Source organism: Abramis brama, assembly GCF_963993115.1.
Source record: "Abramis brama genome assembly, chromosome: 17".
Taxonomy (NCBI): Eukaryota; Metazoa; Chordata; class Actinopteri; order Cypriniformes; family Leuciscidae; genus Abramis; species Abramis brama.
In genome coordinates this window covers 18,698,158-18,717,060 of record NC_139979.1, presented here as the reverse complement: position 1 = coordinate 18,717,060, position 18,903 = coordinate 18,698,158, and the positions used below count along the sequence as shown (strand labels likewise).

Here is an 18,903-nt window from a genome sequence, read left to right as displayed (position 1 = left end):
TGTGTGATTTGCAAAAAGTGAAGAAAATATGACATTATATACTTTATAGCACATTGAACAGTACATAAACTATGGACAAAAATTACATAAAGTTAATGTGTGTGCAGTCCAGGTGTTAATGTTGTGGGGACAAAATATCCCCATAATAATATTTATACCCATGATTTCTGGATCTTGTGGGGACATTTTTTTGGTCCCCATGAGAAAAACAGCTTATCATACTAAACTGTGTTTTTTTTTATGAAAAAATGTACAAGGGTACAATGTTTAAGGGTAGGGAATATAATATACAGTTTGCACATTATAAAAATCATTATGTCGATGGAAAGACCTCATAAACATGGAAACTACAGTTTACGTTTTACACCGTTGGAGTGAGGACAAAGTGAGTATGTGAGGATAAAGTGAGGATCTTTTGGCCAGTGGGGTTAAGACTTGTTTTTAAGGTTAGTGTAAGGGTTAGGAGATTAGGGATTGCATTATATTGTTAATGTCCTCGCAGAAATAGTCATACAAACGTGTGTCTGTGGTTCAGGTATACCCTTTTATGGGCTCAAAATGTCCCCACAAGATGGCAATATCTGAAATCCGTGGAATTTGTTTTGGTCCCCATTAGGAAAACAGCTTAAAAATCATACTTAGTGATGTTTTTTGAAAAGGTAAAAATGCAGATAGTTTTCTGTGATGGGTAGGTTTAGGGTTAAGGGACGGAATCTACAGTTTGTACAGTATAAAAATAATTATGTCAATGAAAAGTCAGCATAAAACATGAAAACCTTGTATGTACGTGTTTGTGTGTGTGTGTGCACGTGCGTGTGTGCATGAGTGTGTGTGTGTGTGCACGTGGGTGTGTGACATCTCTACTGCAGCAGATAAGTCAAGTCACTTATCCAAATCCATTAGCCTTAATCCCTCTAGAGAGTACTACAGTCTTCTCGATTTAACAGTATTTAAGGATTGATGATACACATTAACCTCTCAAAGGAGACTTAAGGACTGCTGCCTTAAAGGGATCATGACATAGATTTGTAAATGATTTTTGTATGTTCCTTGAGGTTCACTTTTAATGTAATTTTTTTCATATTACAGTTTTTTTTTAACTGCTTACACACATTTTCAAAACTTTGCCTCTTTTTTTTAAACTTTACATACAAATCCAGGAATTGCACACACAAAATGCTAACTGCCTCACATCTCTTGCAAAATAAACCACTGCATTCAAAATATCACAAACACATCTCAAAAGCAAATATTTGTCTTGCATTGCAAACACCTTTGCCATAATATTATATTTTGGATATATCATATACACACAGTTATTCAAAACCTAAAGCTCTTCTTTCATGAGCTTCTATGTACATTTCTGTACAAGATTGAAAGGAATTGGCACAAAGATGATGACTAATTCACTCAACCTTTGGCCTATTTATAGGCCTATTCAAAAGCCATGATTGGTTGGTGTTTGAGTAAGTAAAGCAATTTGCGCATGTGAGGAGATGCGATGTACACATGGCCAACACAAAAAAAGACAGAGCCATTTGTTCAAGCACAACACAAACAAAGAAACATTAAACAAAGACGAGACTGGCAGAACTTTCATAGGAGAACCCCGACACCATATGTGTTCTTATATATAGAGCATCATGTAAGAATGCCTGAAATTGATTGTGGTCTTATTTAAACTGGCTTCTTATTATTTACACTTTTGTTGTCCAAGTTGACATTACTTCCAGCATACAGAAGCTTACATAGCCAGTTGAACATCCCTCCTCAGATATGTTGTTCACTACTGGCCCAACCAGTTTTTTTCTCTAAAACAGATATTTCCTCATTTATTTCACTGTTACTGTAACAGCTATAAGCAACATTTGGAGAGGTGATTCCCCTGCTGCTTCTTTTAATTCATCCTCTTTCTTATAAATGGGTGTGACTGGGTCTGGCAATGATGTTTACCATTCCATTTTGTTTACATGTGTGTGATTCTGTTACCAAGGTTACAGTAAAGCTTTGACCCTGCATGCTGGGAGATTTTAACCACAATTCTTTTTTACTCATGTGCAGAAGTTATCTGATCATGACAATATGATAACATGGTAGGGTTGAATAACTTAGCTAGTACATTTTGCAGAAATGTAGTAAAATGAACAGAGATTATCCTGCTGAACAGTTTGTATACTTTTATATATCAGAAAGGGGGAAATCCTTTAAAATGTTGTTTGTCTTCAAAATATAACAATACTTTCTGACCATTATTATTATTATTATTATTAAGCTGTATCTTTTGCCTTATTTAGATGAACACTTTCTCTTGTTTAGTTACAGTTTTTCTGAATTGCTAAAACACATTTGTCAAAACCATCCCCCACTTTCTCATATCCTTAAATACAAAACCATCTTCAAACTACATTCAGAGAACATCTGACTCTTCTGGCAAAAGTGATCGTGTTGGCTCTAAGTCAAATAATCCTTTCAGATCATACATACAGCGGGTTAATAATAAACACTACAGATCATTCATTAGACACCACATCAAAAAATGGAGAACACAGAATCCAAAGCATGCAGTTACAGAAAAAAGTATATTGTAACGGTAAATAATTGCAAATAGTAAAATTAATTTTGCCATAATGTAGGCCTATATAGTAATCGCAACTTACAGTAATAAGGTGAATAAATTGTATATACGCACTGCCATATTATAATGAATATAGTAGGCCTGTCTGTATGTTCAGCACTTGCATACTGTAAAAATACAGTAACCCAACAGCAAAAGTCAAAAAGGTCAAAAAAAAAAAAAAAAAAAAAAAAAACTCTAAATGAAAAGCATGTTAGAGTACTCAGAAAAGTTGTGCTACTGCAAAATCAAGGTCAGTGAGAGATTCATTCTGACTCAGCATCATCATGTTGTGTGGCCTGAGGACTTATAAGCCTTATGCCAAAATTATTATTACAACTAAATTGTAGGTCATTAAATAAGAAAACCAAATAATTGTGTAGATGATTTGCTTCGTGTAACCAAACATCAGACATTAGGCCGAAGTATTTTTTTTTGCACACAGTGCCGCGACCAATCAATCACTCATTTACGACTGTCTGCCTGCACATTCACTGTCCTCGCGGCTGCTGCAACTTGTGCTCGCTTATCAATGCATATAAATTCGCGCCTAGGCCTACTGTATCTTTGTAGGCTACTATACGACACTCATAGTTTGATATAGGCCTGAGCTGAGCAGTTAAACTGCGCACTGTTCTTCAGAAAATACCAATAGTAATATTGAGATCCAAAGGCCTCACAACTTAAAAGGTGCCTGCAAATGAAATCATTGATGACGATTTGTTTACTTTTCTTCCTCAAGACACACGCTGAAAAAAATGATTCGTTGAATTTAATAAAAATGGTAAGTGGTTGCACACAATTGATTTTTAGCTATTTAAACAAATGCATTAAGTTGAACTAAAACTTAATGCATTTGTTTAAATGTAGCTAAAATTAATTGTGTGCAACCACTTACCATAAAAAATTATTAAATTCAACGAATCATTTTTTTTTTTTTCAGTAGAGAAAAGTCTATAAAAAGATTCGATTCGAATGAATTCATTCTGATTTTGCAATAATTGCTTTTGAATTCAATCTAAAAATGTAATTAATTATTTAATCAAATAATTTATTTAGGCTAATTGATTGAATTAAATCAACTAACTAACGTTTTAAAATGGGTCATGATTTTGACATTGGTGCGTTGGCCTATGTTCATTACAGACATGTTAATTTGGACAACATTAAGTTAAAGAGTGCTGACTGCACGTATCTTTTAAACACCTACCTCATGTTCTTACTCCATCCATAAATACACGTCCAAGAGTTTTCTTAATTCGTATAGCCTACTTTAACTTTTCAGTGAGGCTATTTTTAATGTGACCCATTTCAGATTAAAATAACAATTACAATAGGGACAATTCAGTTCACAGAATAGGCCAAGGTTTATATTTTTATTTAATTGATGGATTTAAATGATATAGGCTAGTTTACATGAGCACACACACACACAAACATGTGACCTCTGTAGATGTTGCACAGTAGGCCTATTTAACACGATTTAAAACGACCATATGCCTCACCAAGTAGCGCTTGTATAAGAAAGTAACAAAGTATTAATTTCCCACAGCTAAAGTGTTCAGCAATTAATATAAAAATAAATAAATATTTAGCCTAATTCTAAAGAAAAAAAAAAAACTATAGCCTGGCTGCGTCCAATATAGCCTACGGCAAGAAATCCCGAAGCCTCAGAACGCAGGCTCACACACACTCCCTTTGCAGTGCGTATTTTTATTTTGTCATTTCATCTGAATATCAACATTTTAAGATGTCAGCAATATGGACAATATGATGACATTTATTTGAATATCATTTTTTTGTGTCTTTTTGCAATGAGGGATTTGTGGATGTTTTTGGATTCGTGGCGTAAAAGTAACCGCATTTTGTTACTTTTTATTATTTTTAAATTGAATAATTGTTGTAATTAATGGGGTTATTATTCAGTAGTTTCATGAATTAGATGAAGCCTAATATTTCAGACATCTTCGCAGCTAAGAGAAATCATTCAATTTGATTTCATGGTGTTTCTATTATCTTCAATTAAAATATGGGAAATTAGAAAAGTAAATATTCATATGCCTACACATAATAATTAAAAGTCATAATAATTTTACCTTTCAAAATTGTAGGCTACCTTTACTAAATTGTCAAAATAACATTTTAAATAGAATAGCTCTAATAGGTTTAGTATTAAACATTAATGACACTAAAACAATATATAAATATTAATAAGAATTAGCATAAAGGGCAACTTATCCCTCCTTTAATATTTTAGGGGGCCAATTGATCGCTCTTTTTTGTGATAGCCTACAACAACTAAATTAGCAAATGTTTCAATTTATTTATTTTAAAATAACACATTGGCTGATGCATGCTAAACTTGCAGGGCCTAAATATGTTACAGTCTAAAAGTAAATCCACATTGTTCTTAATGGTTGCGAAGGACATTTAAATTCAATTGTAGTACCTACTCAGACAGTATGCGATTTTGGACGCAGCGTTACTCCCAGAACTGTGGTGGAGAAAAATAAATCAGGCACACATTGAAATGTTCTTATAGTATTTTATTAACAGAAATCCAAGACAGAAGTGCTTAAAAAGGAATACATCATTACAAAGAGTAAGTGATTGCAATACAATAGCTAAGCAAATATTACTAAACATTATTCATGACACGTATAATGTTTTAAACAGACATTTGATACACATCTGATTAAATCTAGTAGTGCCAGTTTCCTTTCCTACAATGTGATAGTGAACACAGCATTAATAATTATAATAATTTAATTTGTTACATTTATATAGCGCTTTTCTGGGTACTCAAATCGCTTTACATATGGAAGGGGGAATCTCATCAACCACCACCAATGGAGATGACACATGAATATACAGTACATTAATGGCTACAGTATAGGGAGGAAATAACTGTCAGCATATAGAGAGCATTTTAGCCCATATAAAGAGCATTTTGATGCTCTCTTTATGGGCTATATAGCCCCACCCCCAACCATTCTAGATAATGTTAGTTATTGTATAGTTTTCAAACACACACATTCAAATTTGATGGCAGATCTGAAGCAGTGTTAATGCTAAGTGAATTTAACTAGTAATGCAATAGATGTGATGTGTACTCACTGGCACAGCATTTCATTTCATTTTGCTTCCACAGCAGCAATTAACAGAAATACTTGCCCTGGTCATACAGTTACTTTTATGCACACTATAGTGCTATGCAATCCACCAAGTTCTTTCAGACAAACCGATTGGACCAGTGATAGATATATTCATAATATGAATTATATAGTTACATGTATTAAGTTATCCTATAAGTTAAATAGATTAAGTTACAATAAAATGTAGTTATGTATTTATAGTTATATATATATATATATATATATATATATATATTATATATATATATATATATATATATATATTATATATATTATATATATTATATATATATATATATATATATATATATATATATATATATATATATATTCAGTTATATATAACATGCCCGTTTGCATAACGGACACAAAATAATTTTTTTATGATAAAATATTTTCAATATACATTGTTTTCATATGTGCACCTTATAAGTGGACACAAGGAGTATTTATATAAATATATGGTTCAATGATATTTAACTAAATAATATAATTACTTCATCATGTAGCTTCGTGTAGGTTTGCCTATCACAATTTCTCAACCGCAGTGTCTCAATCACAATTTACTTGACAAGAAACAAAATCCTGCAAGCTATGAAGCCAGCATAAATAGAATAATAGAACTAATACTATAAAATAGGGCCATAATATGGTTATGGCCTTGCTATATGAAAGATAAGAGTATAGTTATAAATGACTGAAGATGAAATGCCCAGGTGCAATGATGTGACTTCTTCTGTGCTTAAATAAAAAGGAAAGGGAAAGCCTTTTAGAAACTGTAGTCACTGCAGTGCGTATCATAATTTACTGCTTAATATAATGTAGTTTATTTCAAAGGATAATAGATAATGATTTGGACTATTCATAAACATCGTTACTGCAGTATTTGACAAAATACCAATGATGCTACATACCAGAATCAAAGATTAATGCGATCTGTACTGCCAGAAGAATATCCTCGCCTAAAAACACAGAATTACACAAATATTAAAAGACAAATATTACTCATAGCCATGTGTTTATCTTGTTCATGCCAGTTTTTAAGAGGACCTTACCTTTGTCTTTTCTGACGAAGCACAATGATGACAGTGACAGTCACCAACACCCCAAAAGCTCCAACCAGAACACCAATGCCCCAGTTAGGAAAACCCACTGGGAAAACAAACAAACATAAAGATACAACAGAGAGGTGTGAGAATATTAGAGCACTTTAAGATAAAGTACATAATTTAACAAGAAAAAAAAAAAAATCAAAGGCAAAATATCTTCTTTCTTGCACAGAAGAAAAAGTCATACAGATTTGGAACTATTTGAGGGAGATAAAATGATGACTATTTTTAATTTTGGGTGAACTGTCATTTTAAAATATTTATCATTGTTTACACAAATACACACAAGGCTTTCATTAATTGCTTTGCTTGTAATAAAACAACCTCTGAAATCCCTGTGAAGAACCTTCAGCATATCAGTCAGGACCCAGAAGTAAAAATCTCATTCATTTTCTATATGGGAAGTTTTTAAAAAACAACAACAAAAAAAACACTAACATATATGAGATTAAGCAATAATATAAATGCTGTAGAAGATACAAGTGAGTGATTTTAGAGTGTTTTTTTTTTTTTTTTTTTAAAGAAAAAGTTTAATAGAGCCAAATTTTCGGTGAACAACTACATTTCCCACAAGCTCTTACTATGAAAAAGAGCATGTGCCAAAAATGCTCAGCATTTACAGTCCACTACCATGAATCATTGTAAGCTACGTAATTATGTCAGTATGTCTACGCTCTTAAACTACATACATATTTGAATATTTAGCAATATCTTCAAATATTCAGTGGGGAGAACAAGTATTTGATACACTGCCAATTTTGCAGGTTTTCCTACTTACAAAGCATGTAGAGGTCTGTAATTTTTATCATAGGTACACTTCAACTGTGAGAGACGGAATCTAAAACAAAAATCCAGAAAATCACTAAAATAATGAATTAATTATAATAAATAAAATAATTAATTTGCATTTTATTGCATGACATAAGTATTTGATCACCTACAAACCAGTAAGAATTCCAGCTCTCACAGCCCTGTTAGTTTTTCTTTAAGAAGCCCTCCTGTTCTCCACTCATTACCTGTATTAATTGCACCTGTTTTAACTTGTTACCTGTATAAAATACACCTGTCCACATACTCAATCAAAACAGACTCCAACCTCTCCACAATGGCCAAGACCAGAGAGCTGTATAAGGACATCAGGGATAAAATTGTAGACCTGCACAAGGCTGGGATGGGCTACAGGACAATAGGCAAGCAGCTTGGTGAGAAGGCAACAACTGTTGGCGCAATTATTAGAAAATGGAAGAAGTTCAAGATGACGGTCAATCTCCCTCGGTCTGGGGCACCATGCAAGATCACACCTCGTGGGGCATCAATGATCATGAGGAAGGTGAGGGATCAGCCCAGAACTACACGGCAGGACCTGGTCAATGACCTGAAGAGAGCTGGGACCACAGTCTCAAAGAAAACCATTAGTAACACACTACGCTGTCATGGATAGACAAAAAATCCTAAAATCCTGCGCTCAAGCCAGCGCATGTCCAGGCCTGAAGTTTGCCAATAGCCACGTTTCCATTGCCCTTCAAATTGCGCAAATTGAAATTGCGAATTGAAAATACGTCCAATGGAAACGCGTCGATTTTGCAAAAACTTCCAAAAAAGTTTTTACGCTCGCATGAGGTGGTTTTTCAGTTTTGGAAACAGTTTTTACGCATTTACAGGTCACCTGACGTAGATGACGTGGTATGTTTGCACAGAATAGAGACAGAGCTCTTTATTAAATTCATATACGACAAAAGAATTACAGGAATAATGGATTCTAAACCTCAAATAAATGCCACAATCAAGACCTCGAAGCAGATATGAGGGAGAAACACCCAGAAACACCTCATACATGCCGCTCACAAGTATAAGGGTCGTTCCTTCCATTAATGCTTGGAAAACACACATAGGCCTACGTCTCCTTCGATTAATAATAATAGCTAGTGCAGTGGCCGAGATAAAGTACATAAACCTACCAACGTCCGTTGCCATGATTTTTGGATTTACTTATCGCGAGAAGAAGTTTTAGTCGCATAACATCGGTTAATGGAAACGCCATCATTTCGCAAACAACAACAAACTTTTTGCGCAAATCTGTAATGGAAATGCGCCTAATGACCATCTGGATGATCCAGAGGAGGAATGGGAGAATGTCATGTTGTCTGATGAGACAAAAATAGAGCTTTTTGGTCTAAACTCCACTTGCCGTGTTTGGAGGAAGAAGAAGGATGAGTACAACCCCAAGAACACCATCCTAACCGTGAAGCATGGAGGTGGAAACATCATTCTTTGGGGATGCTTTTCTTCAAAGGGGACAAGACAACTGCACCGTATTGAGGGGAGGATGGATGGGGCCATGTATTTCGAGATCTTGGCCAGCAACCTCCTTCCCTCAGTAAGAGCATTGAAGATGGGTCGTGGCTGGGTCTTCCAGCATGACAACGACCCGAAACACACAGCCAGGGCAACTAAGGAGTGGCTCCGTAAGAAGCATCTCAAGGTCCTGGAGTGGCCTAGCCAGTGTCCAGACCTGAACCCAATAGAAAATCTTTGGAGGGAGCTGAAAGTCCGTATTGCCCAGTGACAGCCCCCAAACCTGAAGGATCTGGAGAAGGTCTGTATGGAGGAGTGGGCCAAAATCCCTGCTGCAGTGTGTGCAAACCTGGTCAAGAACTACAGGAAACGTATGATCTCTGTAATTGCAAACAAAGGTTTCTGTACCAAATATTAAGTTTTGCTTTTCTGATGTATGAAATACTTATGTCATGCAATAAAATGCAAATTAGTTACTTCAAAATCATACAATGTGATTTTCTGGATTTTTGTTTTAGATTCCGTCACTCACAGTTGAAGAGTAGCTATGATAAAAATTACAGACTTCTACACGCTTTGTAAGTGGGAAAACCTGCAAAATCGGCAGGGTATCAAATACTTGTTCTCCCCACTGTATTTATACGTAGTTTATGTTGTACCCTCGTTTTTTTATTCGAGACTCTCATTCTCAATGGTTAGTTTGGTTCATAAACCTTTACAGATATTTCACAAATCCTTATGAAAAAAATGTATAGGAAAAAAATTTCTACAGTTGCTGGAAAGCAGGAGGTCACTGTTGCAGTCCATTTTGCTCAAAGGATGGTGTTTGCTTGTGTTATCTTCACATTGTTTCACATGCTAAAGAACTTACAAAAAAATTACAACATGCATGTGTATTCTGGTTTCTGAAACAGGATACTAGCTTGTTGCTATTTTGGACTACAGAAAATGTTTGAGTGTACAGTGGCAACACTTTATTTGAGCACTTTCATGTTAACAGCTTGATACAGATCAGCGCTATAACATAACATAAGCAGGTGACCTTACCTTCAGGAAGTGTTGTCGGAGGAGTGGCATCACCTGAAATACAATAATTTCACTCAGTGCGCATACTAATGTGCATTCTGGTTTCTGAAACAGGATACTAGCTCTTTGGCCTAAAAAGGCCTATTTTGGACAACAGAAAATGTTTGACTGTACAGTGGCAACATTTTATTTGAGCTAGAACATAACATAAGCAGTTGACCTTACCTTCAGGAAGTGTTATCGGAGGAGTGGCATCACCTGAAATACAATAATTTCACTCAGTGCACATACTAGGGCAATCTCAAGTCTTTTGCTCTTAGTCACGTGATATTACTATGAGCTAAACTGGGTGTACAGAAGATTAAACACCTGCTTCAACATTTATTGGTAAAAGAATCTGTACAGCATAAAACTATCATAAAAGAAAATCTCAGACAGAAATGGGAAACTGATCTACGTGTATGCTTGTATTGCAGACAGCAAATTCTTAAGATAGTAAGAAGTATCCTATTGTCAAGGTAAACGGGCATGATTTAAGATTGTGTAGTCATAGTAGTAAATCAATTACTTACAAGAGCACTGCTGCTTTTCAATGATCTGCAAAATAAGTAAAAACAGAGTCCATAATGAAATCATAAAGTGCAAATGTCAGTTCAGTTATGCAATTAAATTAATTTAAGGGCCTAGCAAAACATAAAAATTAACCATATTAAAACAAATACATTTCCAGCGGGGCAGATGAGCAGACATTCAAGTTTTTCAGGGCAGGTCTGTAAGATGACTGTGTTCGCTGTTGCCTCAACAACTGGTGGTATGCATTTTATAATTCCATTAGCATCAGAAAGTCCAGCCAGTTTTTCCTGATCAGGAGAGAGAGAGAGGATGGCATGACAAAAAATGTATACATTTGTTTTTACACTGAAGCTATGTGCAATGAATTGTTTATAACACACGTTGGAAAAAAAACACTAGTAACCATTTCATCTTTAGGTTTTAACTAACAACCCTAGTCATCCGAATTTCTGTTTGATTACTCATAAAATGTAGTCAGGTCTTAATTTAACTCACAGTTCTCACAATCTGACTTAACTAAGAACACAGAAACAATTGTATTTTGAGTCATTGTCTTGTTTCATCACCTAACCTCTCTAAAACTTAAAGGTCATGAACTGTTGTCCTGACATTCTCCTGTAAAATATCATGCAAGTGATTTCAAAGTCCCCTGAGGCACCATGCTTCATAATTGAAGAGGTATTGGTGTTGGTGTACAGTGCCCTTTTTTCCTTTCAACTAAGTATTGTTCCAATTTCCAGCTTTTGTCTTAACTGTCCACAGAACATTTTCCCAGACTCATTGATTTTGTGTGCCTTTATTTAAAGGGCAGGGCACCTGAGCAACCCACACTTCCAGCCTTATCTCCTGAATTGACTCCAATTATCTTGTGGAGAAGTCAGACAGACATTCACTTTTTCCTATAGTTGGCCTTTTTAATGATCACTCAATGTCTTCAATAAAATGTTCAATATAAATTACAATTGTTTGTGTGTTATTAGTTAAGTCAGATTGTGTTCGTCTTTAATTGTGACTTGGATGAATATCAGACCACATTTTATGAGCAATCAATGCAGAAATCCAGATATTTTCAAAGGGTTCACAAACATATTCTTAGCACTGTATGTTTTTTTAAGACATAAAATATTTACATCTACAAGCCATTGGGTCTCGCAGTCACGGATGTCCTCCTTAACTTCATATGAAGCATTAAAGGAGAACTGTCCATCATCCAGTCTCCCCCCTGTGCATTGCAGGACATCAGCTGCCTGTGATGACGGTATGATGCACAGAAGCACGGCCACAACTGAAAGAGGACATGCACAAAACAATCAGGTTCATTAACACAGAATAACACACAAAAAGCCTATTCAAACTTTTTTTGAGGCCAATGACCCCCAATGTCATGATCCCCTGTTAAGAGCCCACTTTCTAAAATTTTAGAGATAACTACATATTTTAAGATTAATTTATACAGTGCGAGTAAAAATGGTGATGTTGAAAAAAACACTGGTATTTATGCGGTCATTGTAGTAGGCTATTTAATATTTAAGAAAGCATTATCTGGAAAATATTATTCAGGGGGGGACCGGATGAGGAGAAGGGAGGGTCGAGCTAGCCTCCGTTTTGTTTGACAATACTTCGAACGTCAACAAGAAGTGACGTCACCCAACATCGCTTAGAGCAATGGTTCCCAATTCCAGTCCTCGTGACCCACTGCTCTGCACATTTTGTATGTCTCCCTTATTTAACACACCTGAACCAGATCATCAGCTCATTAGGAGAGACTCCATGCACTGAACTGAGTGTGTCAGATAAGAGAGACATACAAAATGTGCAGAGCAGTGGGTCACGAGGACTGGAATTGGGAACCACTGGCTTAGAGCACCTTTAAAAACGTCTATAGATATAGAGGCTACACTCGTTCTGCTGTACCATTGCTCTCACGGAACAGATAGATTATATAGGCCCTATGCTTATGTGCCGTCAGATGAAATCCTGCAAGTGTCAGTGCTTTAACTCCGTCCATGCAATAAATGCACATCCTAGAATGAGCGCGGATTTCTAGCACATTGACTTGAACTTCTTAGGTAATATCTATGGTTTGACCCATTTGAGAGGCGGCCAAAATCAGAATTTAAAATGGACTGAATAAAGTTCTCCACAAACTTTTGCGATGCCACGCTGACTGACCGTGACTGACATTTATGCACATAAATCACTGTAAACACACACGCTCAGAGTAATATTGTAAGTGACTGTATAATACATTTTTAACTAGCAGAATAGTACAGAATCACGATGTACAGCCTCACTTGTAGCTATGTCTTTTAACTATTATAATATTTTGAAGGGCGAAAACCGGAACTTTAACTATTGGCTTTACATCTGTCACTACATATACATCTGTCGCGGTCGCACACTTAGGGGCGTGGTTTCAGCAACCAGGCACCACAGCTCCACCCACACCCACCTCTTTGCCCATTTTCTGTTATCCGGGAGTGACGTGCGATGATGACGCGCAGCTAAGATGGCGACGGCCGACTCCACCCTCTTTAGGCTTCAAAAATGCTCCTCAGAAACCTAGGGGTGATGTCTCGGACACTACGTCCATATTTTTTTTTTACAGTCTATGGTTTACTTTAGGCAAACGTGTCTGGCCATGACTAATATTTCATCTTCACTCAAACAACACGATGAATAATACTTATCTTTCCTCGGTTTTAACCACACATAATTCAGTTTGCTGCATGTTTGTCCCTCTGCTACAGCGTCAAAGTATACTTTCAGCAACCACTGGGGATCATTTCACTTGTACTTTGATAAATAAATAAATAAGTATTGTTATATTTCAAAGTAATTCCATTCAATAATCCATTCTAACAGATTTCCCCCTTGTATATTCTGATATATAAAAAGTAAATAAACCATTTCAGTTTCCTCCTGATTGTGCCAAAGAGGTATATAAAATGGTTTGGTACAAGACACTGCAGTAAATAATGGTTACATTCAAATGAATAACTTTGTGTAGATAGTCTGGGCTGCATTTTCTTAAAGTATCGTAAGCCTAAAATGATCATAGAGATCATTGGTGGCAGTTGTTCTAAAATCAAATTAGGCTTACGATGGTTTTGGGAAATGCAGCCCTGTGTGTACACAAACATAGTATTAGACAGCTTTTACTTAAGCCTGTAAGGCAAGCCACAGAATCCACTGGGACATTATTACTCATGGAATGGATACAAACAGTGTGATCATTTTCCTAGGATTTGTATACGGATCCAACATCTTTGAATGATTTCCTAAAGACGTGGGAGGAAGAAACTGCCCATATAATTGGCTTTTAATCAGACAAACATAACTGAGTTCTGTTACTTTGTGACAGTGTAAAATACCATAAACTGTATATAACCATATCTGCCGGTTCAAATGTGGTTTAAAAAGATGTTTCACAGAATATTTAACACACAGAGGCAGTATAAATGTTTTTACTCAAAACAGTAATGAGAAACAATAAATGATTTCTACTGTGCATGCTGCATTAAAAGTTTTTTCAGTAAACCTACATAATACTTCTTTACAGCTAATTAACTGTTACTAGGGGTGTAACAATACACTCATGTCACTAGAAGAATATTTTCCCAGATCAACTGAGATTATATGCTTTCCTAATAACTTTCCCCATCCTGCATTCCTTTATCTGATGTCCTTCACTATTTAAAGCTAATATTGCCACACCCCAGCCTACCCACTCAAAACTCGTGATTGCAAAACAAAGCCAAACCACCTTGTATGATGCAACACATGGGAAAAGGAAGTCCATATTAGGACTTCTACAGACATCTTAGGGAGAGAAAGGAAACATTACCTTTTTTTTAATCAACTTCACATGACATCTGATGCAACAAAAGAGGGGAATTTTTAAATTGAAGTATTCTGCTTGCAAATTCAACCACTCATAAAGGAGGGGGAAAATACATAATATTATTATATATTAAATTATAGATCTGTGCTATAAACTTAATATAGTAGGGACATTGTTTCTGTTAAAAAAATGAAAATCAATAAAGGCAAAGGAAACATAAACAGAGTAAGTATTATCACTTTGTTTCATACTTCATACAACCACAACTACTCTTACAGCAAAAAAAGATCTGAAAATCACTCACATGTTGAACTGCTTCTGATTGTCACACAATAGTTAACCAAGATAAACTGGTTATAATGATTACTGAAAAATTTATATCTTGAGAATTGAGAAAGCCTCACTTTTGTAGTAACATTAACCTTCGCTTGCACCTGCATTCAAAAAGCATTTTAATCATCCATTTTAATCTTTTGTGGTGGGGCCAGTGAAAAAATGTTGGTAGCGCAAGTAAAAAATGTGAATCACAGGCCAGTAGGGGGGACAAGATCACACAGAATACATGCAGGATTTTATGTTCTGAAATAGCAAATGCTTTACCTTCCGGTTCCTAATTCAAAAGTGCAAATATCCAGGGCTTGTATAACACTGCTTACAATTTTAATGGAGTAATAACCAAGTCTTTCAAACTTTTCTTAGATTTGACAGATTAGACCAAATAAGTGTTGAGAAGAGGAAAATGATACCCCAACTTCTCCTGCATATTATATTCACGTTCTGATGATAGTAACATGTATTATCAGCCACCCTAAATGAGAAAAAAACCTCTATCTCTTGCTCTGACATATGGTTTTGAGCGGGTCTTAGAATATGCCTTTGGCACACAAAAATATTTTCCCAGAACAGTATAGTGCTACGATTTTTAAAATCTCAGAAATCACAATAACTTATAACCCATCAACACCACACATACTATTATTGCAGCTGATTATGTCAAGGCAAAAATATCACCCCATGTTTGTTTTTTTTATCAACAAGAAATGACTATGTTCTCCTTGTTCACAAACAACAAACTAGTCAGTTGTTTGACTTCCACAAAGCAATTAAAATGTGATCTAATCTAGCATTATCATAAAAAAACATCAATTATGGGCAAAAATAACAAAACAAAAAATGTTGCTTCATTCAAGTCAGGGTAAACTATGTCAGGACAGGCCAACTGCAAGGATCAATTTAGCTTAATCAAATCTAGCTTTAATTCCTCGAGCTTACGGTATTAGTCTTTTTAGTGTTTGCAAGGCTACAGAACTTTCTGTCTTTGTGTGTTTGTCAGAAGGTCCAGGGCTGTGTTTCTCAAAAGCATCGTGAGCTGATCGTAGAGACCATGGGTGTTCTTGTTCTGCTATAACCAATGCAGACATGGTTTTATGTTTACATAGTGTTCTTTTAACCTAAAACCATGTAAACACATTGCATTAAAGCAAATACACAAAATAATGTTCTTTTTAGAACAATCATATAACAAACCTTTAACAAGTTCAAGCAAAAACTGTAGCAAAAGGATCATTTAAATGTTATTTTTCAGAATTTGGTGACCTTTAAAACAGTTTTTTTTTTTACAGCCATTCTGAGTGAAATCATTGTAATTAGGCTATTATAATTATTCTGTGCATTAATGTAATAATTTACAAAAAAGTATTTATTGTTATTATTATTATTATTATTATATCGGGTTCGGTTCTGATTATTATTATATTAATTAGGTTCGGGAGTATAGATAAAAGCCCGCCCGCACTGACAATTGATTGGTTGGGTCCTTACATGCGCTTCGTGAGGCACACACACGCAAGGTCTCTCGCTCCCTCTCTCTACGCATGCGCGCTCTTGCTCGCTCGCTCTAGATTCCGGGAGATTTTAACTAATTTGCGGGCATCAGGGAGCCGCGATCAACATGCGGGAGACTCCCGGAACTACCGGGAGACTTGGGATGTTTGCATTTATGATGTGAATAACCAGCATTTCTAAACAAAAGTTACGGTCACACATTAGGCTACAATGGTCACACAAAATCTGGTGTACTACCCTAGTAGGCTACTACCCATAGTTTTCCTCTGAAAACGTCACTGCACCAGGGGAGTTTCCAATAATTCCTTTCAACGCACGGTAAGACCGAATCAAATATACTGAACACAATACAAAACGACGCAACTTTCATTACAAGTGAAATTTTCTCGTGACATTAAGTGATATGTGGCGATGTCTAAGGATTAATATCAAACAAATAAGCAATAGTTAGGTGGACTTCGGTGTAGCATAAAAAAGAAAATGAAAAGATGTTTGTTTGTTTGTATGAATTAGCGAAGCCAAATCAATGAAACTGGACTGTTTCCACCTCGGAGTATAAAAAACAAAACAAAAAGAAGCCGCTACTTTTTAAAATCAGTGTGAATAAAACCGCATGTCAACCCATTCCTCCTACGTGTTATTTGGTGGCTACTTCAGACCTGCAGATGAAATTGTGTACATAGAAATGTAAAACAAATTAATAATCAAAGAACTTACCGAGCATACTTAAGGCTGCACGTTTATGACTTTTACTTCCTGAATCATTCAGCGAGAGTGAACCTATGGAACCTGCTGCCTGCAGCATGACTGAGGCGGGGGATCAGGGATGCATAATCACATCTGATTGGCTCGGTCGTCTTTCATACATGATAGGAAATGTGTTCGCAATAGCAAGAGAAATTAATTAATGTTTATACGTGGTGGACGGTCTACATAAACCATGTAGGCAGCCTACTTAAGTTAAAGGCTCTTTATCATTGGAAGCAGCAAAATCATGTGAGATGGATATCCGTTTGGTTCATAAAATCCTTAATGATGCTGCCCCACCCCCTTTAAAAACATGTAGCCTACAGCTACGCTCTGAACTAACAAACAGAGCGTTGAGGTCTGTATCCAGGGGTGATTGCAATGTACCCAAAATAAAGTCTGCCTTCTCTCAATCAGCCTTTTCCTATAAAGCCATCAAAGAATGGAATGGGCTTCCAGACAATTTAAAGAACAATGCAGATTTTTACAGCTTCTCACGGACAGTCAAAGACTGGCTTTTAGACCACCAGTCCTGTTCACACTAAAAGTAGCCTACCAGACGGGTATCTGGCCATCAGATGATACCCTCGTGGGTACCATTTGATGGCTTTTACACTGTATTGTGTTTTGTGTGTTATAAAAAATAAAAACTGTTGCAATTATATATTTAGCACCTTATAACATTGCAACTAGCTAATTTTGCACACAATTTGGTAATTTGCACTTTATATTTGTATATTGTACCTTCCCTGTTTTTTTTTCCCTACAATTTTTTTTTTAAATTGTATATATATATATGTTAATTGCCTTTACTATGTCATTTTAACTCTGTTATGTAATTTTAACTGTGTAGGACTACAGATGGAAATTAGCATAGTGCTAAATCTGGTGCAGCCATCTTTTTAATGTAACTGCACATTGTCCTGATATAAATAAACTAAACCTAAACCTAAAGTATAGTTAAATTTAAATATTACTCCCGTAAAAGAGAGGTAGCCTAATGCGCGGCACAAATAAGAAAGACGTTAGAGCTCAGTCTGACTTTTATGAAAAGGACCACACTTGATCTGAGAATATCATTACAACACCTGATCTTGGCTCATTTGAGCGGCGCAAGACCAAATCAAGTGCTAATTGTTCACTTGACTTGCTTAACTGCTGCAAGTTTAATATTATGGAACAGATTCACAAACGAAACATTTGATGTTATTTGTGAACCAGTAGATTGAAAAGAATCGGCTCAAAAGATTCGCTTTAGCTCGATTTCTACACTTTAAATGGGTCCTATTTTTTTTTTTTTCACTTTTTCATCTTTAGTTAGTGTGTAATGTTGCTGTTTGAGAATAAAAAAAATAAAAAAAGATCTGCAAGATTACAAAGCTCAAAGTCCACTCCAAAGTAACGTTAGAGGTCTACACGGAGCACCCGAGGACCCGGGATCCGAGGGGTCTTTTTAACATTTATTGTGTGTAGGCTAATAGTCGATCGGAGTCGGTGAACACCCGGCCGTGATCAGAGTCAGTCAGCACTGCTTGTGTGTTTTTTGTAACTTGCAACTTGTAAAATTAGGACAGGAAATAAGGTTTAAAAAACACAAATTGCACTAAAAAGCTCTTCAGGTTGCTCCAGGCAGCTAATGTGCAGTCTCAAGCGCCTCATGTTTCTATGACAACCAGAGCGGGACTTATTGCGCCA

At 35.8% G+C, this 18,903-nt stretch overlaps 1 protein-coding gene and 1 long non-coding RNA gene across 5 annotated transcripts in view; one reads left to right on the top strand and one right to left on the bottom strand.

The window, feature by feature from the left end:
* Positions 1–18,903, top strand: part of LOC311067730 — a 134,191-nt gene that overhangs the window by 75,013 nt on the left and 40,275 nt on the right. Inside the window, exon 1 of one of the 2 annotated variants that reach the window (XR_014603270.1) lies at positions 16,477–16,779. The exons of the other annotated variant lie outside the window; for it this stretch is intronic. This is a non-coding gene — a long non-coding RNA (uncharacterized lncRNA). Of the gene's footprint in view, positions 1–16,476; positions 16,780–18,903 lie in introns of those variants that run through there. 2 annotated transcript variants of the gene reach the window in all.
* Positions 6,113–18,801, bottom strand: LOC311067726 (uncharacterized protein). Of its 3 annotated transcripts, none has more exons than XM_084089771.1 (9): positions 17,179–18,801; positions 11,903–12,057; positions 10,922–11,059; positions 10,772–10,796; positions 10,425–10,457; positions 10,221–10,253; positions 6,825–6,921; positions 6,684–6,731; positions 6,113–6,510 (listed from the first exon to the last, which is right to left on the bottom strand). In XM_084089771.1, exons 1-8 carry the CDS (start codon positions 17,264–17,266, stop codon positions 6,689–6,691), a joined length of 612 nt encoding a protein of 203 aa, XP_083945897.1. In that variant the 5' UTR covers positions 17,267–18,801; the 3' UTR covers positions 6,113–6,510; positions 6,684–6,688. The 3 variants fall into 3 exon arrangements, with proteins under 3 accessions (XP_083945897.1, XP_083945898.1, XP_083945896.1); XM_084089772.1 differs by having other exon boundaries at positions 6,113–6,505; XM_084089770.1 differs by having other exon boundaries at positions 6,115–6,502.

Bases quoted from the DNA above. Each gene is read 5' to 3' on its own strand.
- LOC311067726 (XM_084089771.1), bottom strand. From the start codon at position 17,266: ATGCTGCAGGCAGCAGGTTCCATAGGTTCACTCTCGCTGAATGATTCA. The intron at 11,060-11,902 runs GTAAATATTTTA...TCTCCTGATCAG, and splicing joins AGACCCAATGGCTTGTAGAT to GAAAAACTGGCTGGACTTTC. The intron at 6,732-6,824 runs GTAAGGTCCTCT...CTGTGTTTTTAG, and splicing joins CTTCGTCAGAAAAGACAAAG to GCGAGGATATTCTTCTGGCA.